The following is a 9,915-nucleotide window of genomic DNA, read 5'->3' as shown; positions in this document are numbered from 1 at the left end:
AACCAGCTTGATTGATAACTGGCAAATAGAGGGAGAAAATGTAGAAGCAGTGAAAGACTTTGTATTTCTAGGTGCAAAGATTACTGCAGATGCTGACTGCAGTCAGGAAATCAGAAGACGCTTAATCCTTGGGAGAAGAGCAATGAAAAATCTCGATAAAATAGTTAAGAGCAGAGACATCACACTGACGACAAAGGCCCGCATAGTTAAAGCAATGGTGTTCCCTGTAGTAACATATGGCTGTGAGAGCTGGACCATAAGGAAGGCTGAGCGAAGGAAGATCGATGCTTTTGAACTGTGATGTTGGAGGAAAATTCTGAGAGTGCCTTGGACTGCAAGAAGATCAAACCAGTCCATCCTCCAGGAAATAAAGCCAGACTGCTCACTTGAGGGAGTGATATTAAAGGCAAAACTGAAATACTTTGGCCACACAATGAGAAGACAGGATAGCCTGGAGAAGATGCTGACGCTAGGGAGAGTGGAAGGCAAAAGGAAGAGGGGCCGACCAAGGGCAAGGTGGATGGATGATATTCTGGAGGTGACGGACTCATCCCTGGGGGAGCTGGGGGTGTTGACGACCGACAGGAAGCTCTGGCGTGGGCTGGTCCATGAAGTCACGAAGAGTCGGAAGCGACTAAGCGAATAAACAACAAATACAATATACGAATATACTAAAAATTCTAAAATATAAAATTATATCTCCAGATACTCCAGATTTCTGGAGATACTAACCAACTTAGGAAGGCTGATCCCATATATACCCCTTTATTTATTTAATATATATTGAAGTTGCTTCTACATAAATATTTAGCAGCAGTGTGCCAATAAAGAGAATATTGTACGATTAAGGGAGGGGAAGAAGGAAAAAAAGTGATTTTTGTTACACCATAATTTTTCTCCCTCAGAATCTTAGGGGAGGCACAAATGTCTTCAGAAATGTCTCACCACACAGTGGAGGCAACCACAGCAGGGTCCGAGCTGCCCACCCAGGCCTGTGTCACACATCCTCCTTTGCTGGGTAAGGAAAAATGGCTATTTGATCTGAATCTGTTGGGGGAGAAGGCACCTTCTCGACTTCTTGGGGATGCAGTTGTGTGACTGATGCCAAGGACGTGACAAAAGGACAAAATCTCTCTCCTTCTATGAATCTGAGGTTGGGGAAGATTGCTCCAGCAGGCCTGCGGGATTTTAGATTGTCATGTTTGATTTGGTTTGGTTTGATTTGGTATGGCTGAGAAAGCACAACCGAGGCAGATTTACTGCGTGGCTTTTGCAGTGTGACATGTGCACTGCACCACATTTTCTTTTGGGTTGGGGGGGTCTGCCCAGAGTCCCCCAGAAAGCTGCTGGGGCTGAGGGGAGATCAGAACTTGAGTTTCCTTCCCCTAGTCCAGCACCTTCCCCACTGCCCCACTCGATAGGATATGGTTATGGATATATCTATGGGAAAGAACAGAAAACACAGTGCAGAGCCATTCACAGGATGGGATGTTTTGGTCAAAATGATGAATGAAGTAATGCACCCGCCAACTCCACCCTTCTATCTATCTATCTATCCAATTTGTCCCCGCCCATCTCCTCCCATCAGGGGACTCTGGGCGGTTTACAACGATCAATTAAAACAACAATCATAAAATATACAGTATAAAATTACAATAATAAATAATATAAATAAGAGTAAAGATAAAAAGTCCAAGTGGCAAAAGAATCTAAAAACAGTCCAAGTGTGGGAGGAGTGGTTTATAGCAGCCATCCCCGTGTAGGTCTACTCCCCTCTCTGCCCCAAGTGAGGCGGCAGAACCAGGTCTTCAGACTCCTCCGAGCTCTGGGGCGGTATGTATATTTAAATAATAATAATAATAATAATAATAATAATAATAAGTGATGGCGATGGTGATGGTGATGATGCCAGTTTGGTCTAGTGGTGAAGGCACCAGGCTAGAAACTGGGAGACTGAGAGTTCTAGTCCTGCCTTAGGCACAAAAGTTGGCTGGGTGACCTTGGGCCAGTCCCTCTCTCTCAGCAACAGGAAGGAAAACCTGCCAAGAAAACTGCAAGGACTTGTTCAGGCAGTCGCCAAGAATCAGACATGATTGAACAGATTAAAATTATTATTATTATTATTATTATTTGCATGCATTGTCACAACACATGTAAAAAAGGGGTGGAGTGGAATGAGGGTCTTGAGTTTGGATCACCACAGCACAGAACATGCAGGGCAAAAGTGCCAAGCAAGCAGTGCAGTGGTGTGGAACTTGTGGTACAATGGGGCAACACAATTTTTGTCATTTGGCCCCCCTTAACACCCCCTGCAGACGCCTCTAGGACAATCAGAGTGAATAGCCCGATTGAAGCTGTGCCCTTCTCGGGGTAGCCCAAATATGTGGATTTCTATAATTTAGTAGAAAGATAATAATACAGTTCTGAATTCTGTCCATATTTCTGCAGAATTAATTAATGGAAATTCTAAGTCATTGTGTCCCGAGATTAAGGAAGGCAATTTTGTTTGATTATAAACACCTGCTTTGTGTTGGAAAGTGGGATATACAGTACATATAATAATAATATGGTTATCAAGAACAAAACATCTTTGAACCTTTTTACTATGTCACACAGATGGAGAAACTACATCAGTGATCAATATTTGGCCATCAGCTGAACAAGATGGAGTCCAACAGTCTTCTCTGCAACCCTATCAGGTAGGGCGGTATTTCTTAGATGTCCTCTCTTCCTCAAGTTGGGCCATGACCTCCTCATTGATAGCTGAGATAGGTCATCAACCATGTTCTGCCCACCAATCGTTACCATGTTGTGAATGGCACCACCACCATTTTGTAAATGGTGCTGTATATCAACTACCATCATTTTTATGAATGGCACTTCCAATCAACCACTGCCATTTTATGAGAGGCACTTTCCATCCCTCACCACCATTTTGTGAATGGCATTTCCCATCAACCACCACTATTTTGTGCTGCCTCCCACCGATCTGGATGTTCATTTTTTTATCAGCTTTCCTCTAGCTGGACACTTCCAGCACTCATAAAACCCCAGAGAATATTTGGAAACGGCCAAGCTGGAAAAGTCTCTCTTGACTGGTTTCCCCTCCTTTCAGGACTTGGTGACCTTTGAGGACGTGGCCGTATATTTCAGCGAAGAAGAATTGGCGCTGCTGGATCTGGATCAAAGGGCCCTCCATAGGGAAGTGATGGAGGAGAATTTTTGGAACGTGGTCTCCTTGGGTAAGATTCTCCTTTATTTCCCTTCAAGGTCAACCAGACCGGGAAACCAAAGTCATGTAGGCCAATACTATTTTTATTGTAAAGATATGGCAATAGAATCTTGCAAGTCTGAATGTGCTTCCCCCTCCTTCCTTTTATCTTTGGGACAACTAAGGAGGGTCCAGCCTGAGACACTATCTCAGGTTACACTCCTGCCTGGACTCAGCCCTCTTTATCTCACTGTTGTCTTGGTAGCAGGTCTTCTTCCTGTCCCTCAGGGTCATTCCCTCTGCCCTCTTCAGGATCACACCACTTTGGAAAAGTCAGTAAATGAAACCAACATTTCATTGCTTGCAGTCAACACCCTATTTTCTCTTCTCCCAGAATGGAAGGCTCATAAAGGGTCTGCTGTGGTTATCTCGGCTTGTAGCTGTCCACACGAGGAGGAAACAAATGACAAAACTTTTAAATTCTACCTGCTAGACCAGTGTTTCTCAACCCTGGCAACTTTAAGATGTGTGCACTTCAAGTCCCAGAATTCTCCAGCCAGCCATGCTGGCTGGGGAATTCTGGGAATTGAAGTCCACTTATCTTAAAGTTGCCAGGGTTGAGAAACACTATGCTAGACCAGCATCAGATGGGTTCCAAGTTGGATGTCAAGGGCTGTTCCCATGTTTGGAGGCAGTATATGAAATATTTTACTTATTTCTCTGGTGAGCAGAGCAGCAAATAAAGTTATCACTGCAAACATGCTCCATATCTGAGCACTTAATGTGTCCAAAACCATAGTTGGTCCTGCATGTTGGACAAGTAATGGCTTAGTTCATTTTCTTTGCAGGCAAGCTGCTATGCACAGGTGTTTAGGTTATAGGTGAATTTGTATTAATGTTTATAGTTGTTACAGTTATTGTAAACTACCTTGAGAAATTGTTACAGGAAAGCATTACAATTTGTTACTAAATTGATCATTAGCAAGATAATAAAATTTGAGGGCAGTCAAATATTAAATATTTGGCAGGTCCTTTTGTTCTCAGTTTTGCGACCGCTTAAAACACAAATATATGAAGCAGAGGATCGTGTCTTCTCAGACAACAATAGCTCCTTATTTTTATTCCTTGATGTCTGGCTCCATATCTTCCCTGGATTCTGGCTCTAATCTTTCGCTTTTCTAGCAGGTGATGGGACTATCAGAATCTTGAAGGAGGAGAGAGAGCCAAGATCATTTGGGGTATCCTTGAATAGATCCAGGTGCAAAGAGAAAGAAGAATGGAGAAAGAATAGAACTGTGGCGGGTCAGCAAAATCGCTTCCAGGGACTCCCGGTGCAGACAAAGGAGAAATTATTCAAAGCTGCTCCGCATATGCAGAGTTCCACTCAGAGCACAAACTTCAACCCCAGTCAGAGAATCAGTATGGATGGGAAGCCCTTTAAATGTTCTGAGTGTGGGAAGAGTTTTAGTAAGAAGACAGTCCTTACCGTACATCAAAGAATTCACACGGGGGTGAGGCCTTTCAATTGCTTGCGATGTGGAAAGAGCTTCCGAAAAAATGTGAATCTCGCCGAACAGCAAAGAGCCTATGCGGGAGAGAAGACATATATGTGTTTGTACTGTGGTATGTATTATCATCCCCGGAATATCCTCAGTGGAAACTTAAGTTCTCAACCCAAGATACGTACGGGAGAGAAACCATGCAAATGTCTGGAATGTGGAAAGAGCTTCTTGAAAAAAGGGGACCTCACTCGACATCGAAGGATTCACACAGGGGAAAAACCGTATCATTGCTTAGAGTGCGGGAAGAGCTTTGGGCTCAGGGCAAGTCTGATTTCCCACCAAAGGACTCACACGGGCGAGCAACCGTATAAATGCTCGGAGTGCGGGAAGAACTATTCCAGAAGGACAAACCTGATTGCTCATCAAAGGATTCATACGGGGGAACAGCCCTATAAATGTTTGGAGTGCGGGAAGAACTATTCCAGAAGGACCAGCCTTACAGTACATCAGAGACTGCATACGGGTGAGAAACCGTATAAATGCCTGGAGTGTGGGAAGAGATATTCTCGAAGAACGAATCTGATTGCCCATCAGAGGATTCACACAGGGGAGAAACCGTATCATTGCTTGGAGTGTGGAAAGAGTTTCCGGAGGAACTGGAATCTTGTCAGGCACCAGAGGATTCACTCCGGGGAGACGCCATATTCGTGCCTGGAATGTGGCATGAAATTTCGCTACGTGGTTAATCTTCGAAATCATCAGCGATTTCATACAGGGGAACAACCATATAAATGCCTGGAGTGTGGAAAGAATTACTGTACTAAGGGAAGCCTGGTGACACATCAGAAAATGCACAGAGGGGGGAAACCATATCAGTGTTTGGAATGTGGAAAGGGCTTTCTGAAAAATGGGGATTTTAACAGACATCAAAGAATTCACGCAGGGGAGAAACCTTACCAGTGCCCTGAGTGTGGAATGAGTTTTGGACTGAGGGCCAGCTTGAATTCCCACCTAAGAACTCACTTAGGAGACCAACCGTACAAATGCTCAGAGTGTGGGAAGAGCTATTCCAGACGGACAAATCTTACTGCGCATCAGCGGATTCACACGGGGGAGCAACCGTATAAATGCTTGGAGTGCGGGAAGAGCTATTCCAGAAGGACGAACTTGATTGTGCATCAGAGAATCCACACGGGGGAAAAACCGTGTATATGCCTGGAATGTGGAAAGGGGTTCAGGAAAAACGGGGACCTGACGGTCCATCAGAGGATCCACACGGGAGAGATGCCGTATACGTGCGTCGACTGTGGGATGAAGTTTCGTCGCAGAATTAACCTGAAGGATCATCAGAAATTTCATACCGAAGAACAGCCCTATAAATGCATGGAGTGTGGGAAGAACTACTCGAGCAGCGGGAGTCTAGCTTCGCATCAAAAAATCCACCGAGGCGAGAAACCATATAAATGCGTGGAGTGCGAAAAAAGTTTCTGGAGGATTGGGGACCGCAATGACCATCAACGGATCCATATAGGGGAGAAACCCTATAAATGCTTAGAGTGTGGCAAGAGCTTCCATTTCATCACCACCCTGACTTCTCACCAGAGAATCCACACGGGGGACCAACCGTATAAATGCTTGGAGTGTGGGAAGATTTACTCGAGTCAGGCAAATCTAACTTTGCATCAAAGGAGCCACACAGGGCAGAGGTCGTACGAAGGCATGGACGTGTGGAAAGAGCTTCCGGAAAAAGTGGGACCTTGCTAGATAACAGGGAATCCACCCAGAGGATCAATTCTGGCAGCATAGCAAGAGATTCTATTCCAACAAAACACTCCATGAAGGGGTGGTGTCAAAAAAGTCAAGATGGCAGCCTCAACCACACACACACACACACACCCCACAGACAGCCCTGCTTATTTCATATCAAAAAATCCACATTGGAGTAGATTCTTTAAGTGTTTAGAACCAAGAAAGTTATTTCAGTGATAGCTGAAATATTTTTAAAACATTAGACAAATAGATGTTAGGTTTTCTAATGAGGTTGATAGAAGTAGCTTGAGGAGGAAGAATCTCTCCTGGACTCAGCAATATATACTGATATATTGATAGCCGACTGGGGAGGATTCCTGTTAGCTATATGTTGTTCTCCATTGGTTTTAGTGCTTTCTCATCACAGGTATTTCAGAGGCGCTCAGTTTTTAATTTAACACTTTGTAAATCTTTTTACCGAATCATCAGAATGGGAGAACCAGGGTGTAAAAATAAGGAGAAGTATGTCTTCAGTTTGAATTAAAAATAGGATTTAAGGCAGTTCACATTACCACAGAAGTGATCATGGAACAAAGCTATGTTTAAGAAAATGATTTACATTAACCGTGCCTGTGGAGTTTTACATACACATCTATTCAACTGTGATTGGATTTCTGGGGCAGAAAATTATTTGAAGTAAACCTCCTTCTGTATATCTGTGTTATCAGAAATAAAATATAGTGTGGTTATTGGATAGAGTATATAAATTGGATATTTTAATTAAAGAACATAGGCCCTTTAGCCACTGTGGAAATGAGGAAAGCATCAGAATAGAAAAGGGAAATAGAAAAAAATGTGGAAAGCTTGTTGGGAGTTAATTTGGATTGGTCCACCTAGAAGAAGCAGTGGATAATGTCCCCATTTTGTGACTTCGAAAACCAGATGGACCTCTTCCAGATACTGCTGCGCTGCGTGGCAATTGGAGACAGGGTCTTCTTGATTGTGGCACCCTCTGTGGAAGGGTGGTCAAAAAAGTCAAGATGGCCACCATGACTTTGCAGTGTGGCCCCTGCAGCCATTTTGACTGTTTTGATCTCTCCATATACCTGCCCTATGGAATACCCTATCTACTTTCTCTGATGTAGTGAATAATTTGAGCCAGTACTTGAAAAACAGCTACTTCTATTTTAATAATAATTGCATTTGTACGGCCTTGGGGGGCACACCAAAGTATTTGGGGTGTTCACTGCCTATGGCTGCAGTTTGGCTACCTTGCACTAAATCACAGTGAATGTGGCATGTTTCTTAGGTTAACTTGCTATAAGAACTTAGTTCATGGAAGTCCCTGTTTACAAATTACTGTTTTAAAAACCCAGGCACCTGGTTAGCCAGTTTGTAGTTCAGTACATCAAGTGGGTACGGCTTCTACGAATGCATAATGCAGGGCAACTCTCTTCCCCTCCGTCCCTCTTTCCTCTGAAGTCACATCTTTAGGGACTGGAAGCTTGAGGGCAAGGATTTTGGGGTGGGGAGGGCAGTATCATTAGTTTGTAAACTTCCTGGAAGCCTTTCAAGCAACACAAAATTGCTGAGTAAATGTAAATGTTTTAAAGAAATAAATAAACCACCACCATGATCAAGCCAAGCCTCTGTTGACTGAAAGGCCTGCTTCCCCGTGTGGTGTGCCTTGAAGGCTGTTTTGGGATTTTTGCACTCCTTTTAGTGCTGGGCAGTAGCGAATCTTCCAAGCTAGTCTTCAGCTTTCAGTCCAAGGGACTTTTCGTTTTGGTAGTCCAACAAGGAACTGGTAGTAAGCTGAGCTGTTGCAGATTTATGATCCCAAGCAACTCTTAATGCTTGCATGCGGGGGATAGACTTATCCTCTGCTACTGTTTGCAACTGATATTTGGAGCCACGTTGCCTCTGACTCAGAGGTAGCCTTGAGTCCTCCAGACCAATAGCTCTTGGCCGATTTTCCTCCATGAATTTCTCTGATCCCCCTTTCAAGCAATCCAAGTTAGTGGCTGCCACATCTTGTGGCAATGAATTCCACAGGCTAATTTTGCCCCGCCTAAAAATACCCTTTCTTTTGTCGGTTTTAAATCTGCTTTGGATCGCTCCTGGTCCTAGTGTTTTGAGAGAAGGAAGAAAATATTTTCCTGTGGCTGCTTTCCCTTCTTAATTTTTTTTTTTTTTGGCATACTGGAGTATGCCAAGTTAAAGCAATGGTGTTCCCTGTAGTAACATATGGCTGCGAGAGCTGGACCATAAGGAAAGCTGAGCGAAGGAAGATCGATGCTTTTGAACTGTGGTGTTGGAGGAAAATTCTGAGAGTGCCTTGGACTGCCAGAAGATCAAACCAGTCCATCCTCCAGGAAATCAAGCCAGACTGCTCACTTGAGGGAATGATACTAAAGGCAGAACTGAAATACTTTGGCCACATAATGAGAAGACAGGACACCCTGGAGAAGATGCTGTTGCTAGGGAGAGTGGAGGGCAAAAGGAAGAGGGGCCGACCAAGGGCAAGATGGATGGATGATATTCTAGAGGTGACGGACTCGTCCCTGGGGGAGCTGGGTGTGTTGACGACCGACAGGAAGCTCTGGCGTGGGCTGGTCCATGAAGTCACGAAGAGTCGGAAGCGACTAAACGAATAAACAACAAAGGAGTATGCCCAAAAAATTTAGCTTTGTCATTCATTTTTGTTTACAAAAGTGTCTCTCAACCGTGGCAACTTGAAGATGTGTGGACTTCAAATCTCAGAGTTCCCCAGCCAGCATGGTTTACAAGGATGTCTGCAGGGTATAGTAAAAACAAAAGTCAAGATCATGACCACAATGGGGTGATTGCACCTCTGCTTGTTATATGTGTCGCACATAATAATTTGAATTCCCCTGGTCTTAAGGACAGAGAGGAGAGATGTTTAATTGGGGAGGGGAAATGCTCTTCTGATACATTTAACTCTGGTTACTTGGCAATAAAAGTTATACTTCAAGGGTTTGAAAATCAGCCTTGATACATACAAAGCCCCATTAGCACCGTCTTGCTTCATCCACCAAACTATGGTTTGTTTTAACTGTAATTTGTTAAACCCAAAACCAGCCAGGCAAGCAAAGTTCACATGAGTTGCTCCTGGTCTTGGACCAGTTTCTGCTGTTTTCTTTCCCTTTTAGCTGCTTCTAACATGCATTGGATAAAATGGTGGGGATTCAATCCCCTGGCTATGCGCCATCCTGAGGCTGTTGAGTCCCCCTTGCAGATGCCAGAGAATAGTTAGATGCTTAGAAGGGACACGCAAGGAAATCATAAACAAGCTGTACATACATTCACATTCGCACATTGTATTAAGTCAGTTACAATGTTTGCCAAAAGCATACTGTTTGCAGCCCTAAACCAAACCATGGTTTGTTCAATAAACCGTGGCTAAGCGGGGCTTAAGCCTGAAGTCAAACC

General features: G+C 43.9%; 1 protein-coding gene across 2 annotated transcripts; it reads left to right on the top strand.

The window, feature by feature from the left end:
- Positions 1–697: 697 nt before the first annotated feature.
- Positions 698–6,749, top strand: LOC134488880 (zinc finger protein 420-like). 2 transcript variants are annotated; one of them, XM_063291221.1, is made up of 4 exons: positions 698–1,018; positions 2,617–2,699; positions 3,116–3,242; positions 4,397–6,749. In XM_063291221.1, the coding sequence occupies exons 1-4, from the start codon at positions 925–927 to the stop codon at positions 6,475–6,477; spliced, it is 2,385 nt and encodes a 794-aa protein (XP_063147291.1). In that variant the 5' UTR covers positions 698–924; the 3' UTR covers positions 6,478–6,749. The 2 variants fall into 2 exon arrangements, with proteins under 2 accessions (XP_063147291.1, XP_063147290.1); XM_063291220.1 differs by having other exon boundaries at positions 4,394–6,748.
- Positions 6,750–9,915: the final 3,166 nt, after the last annotated feature.

The sequence above is a fragment of the Candoia aspera genome, chromosome 2 (genome assembly GCF_035149785.1).
Source record: "Candoia aspera isolate rCanAsp1 chromosome 2, rCanAsp1.hap2, whole genome shotgun sequence".
Classification (NCBI taxonomy): domain Eukaryota; kingdom Metazoa; phylum Chordata; class Lepidosauria; order Squamata; family Boidae; genus Candoia; species Candoia aspera.
This window is presented reverse-complemented; position numbering and strand designations above follow the sequence as displayed.

What these genes read in the sequence shown, in the direction of transcription:
- LOC134488880 (XM_063291220.1), top strand. Translation starts at nt 925, where the DNA reads ATGTCTTCAGAAATGTCTCACCACACAGTGGAGGCAACCACAGCAGGG. An exon ending in CACACATCCTCCTTTGCTGG is followed by an intron (nt 1,019 to 2,616) that starts GTAAGGAAAAAT and finishes TATGTCACACAG; the next exon opens with ATGGAGAAACTACATCAGTG. An exon ending in CTTCTCTGCAACCCTATCAG is followed by an intron (nt 2,700 to 3,115) that starts GTAGGGCGGTAT and finishes CCCTCCTTTCAG; the next exon opens with GACTTGGTGACCTTTGAGGA.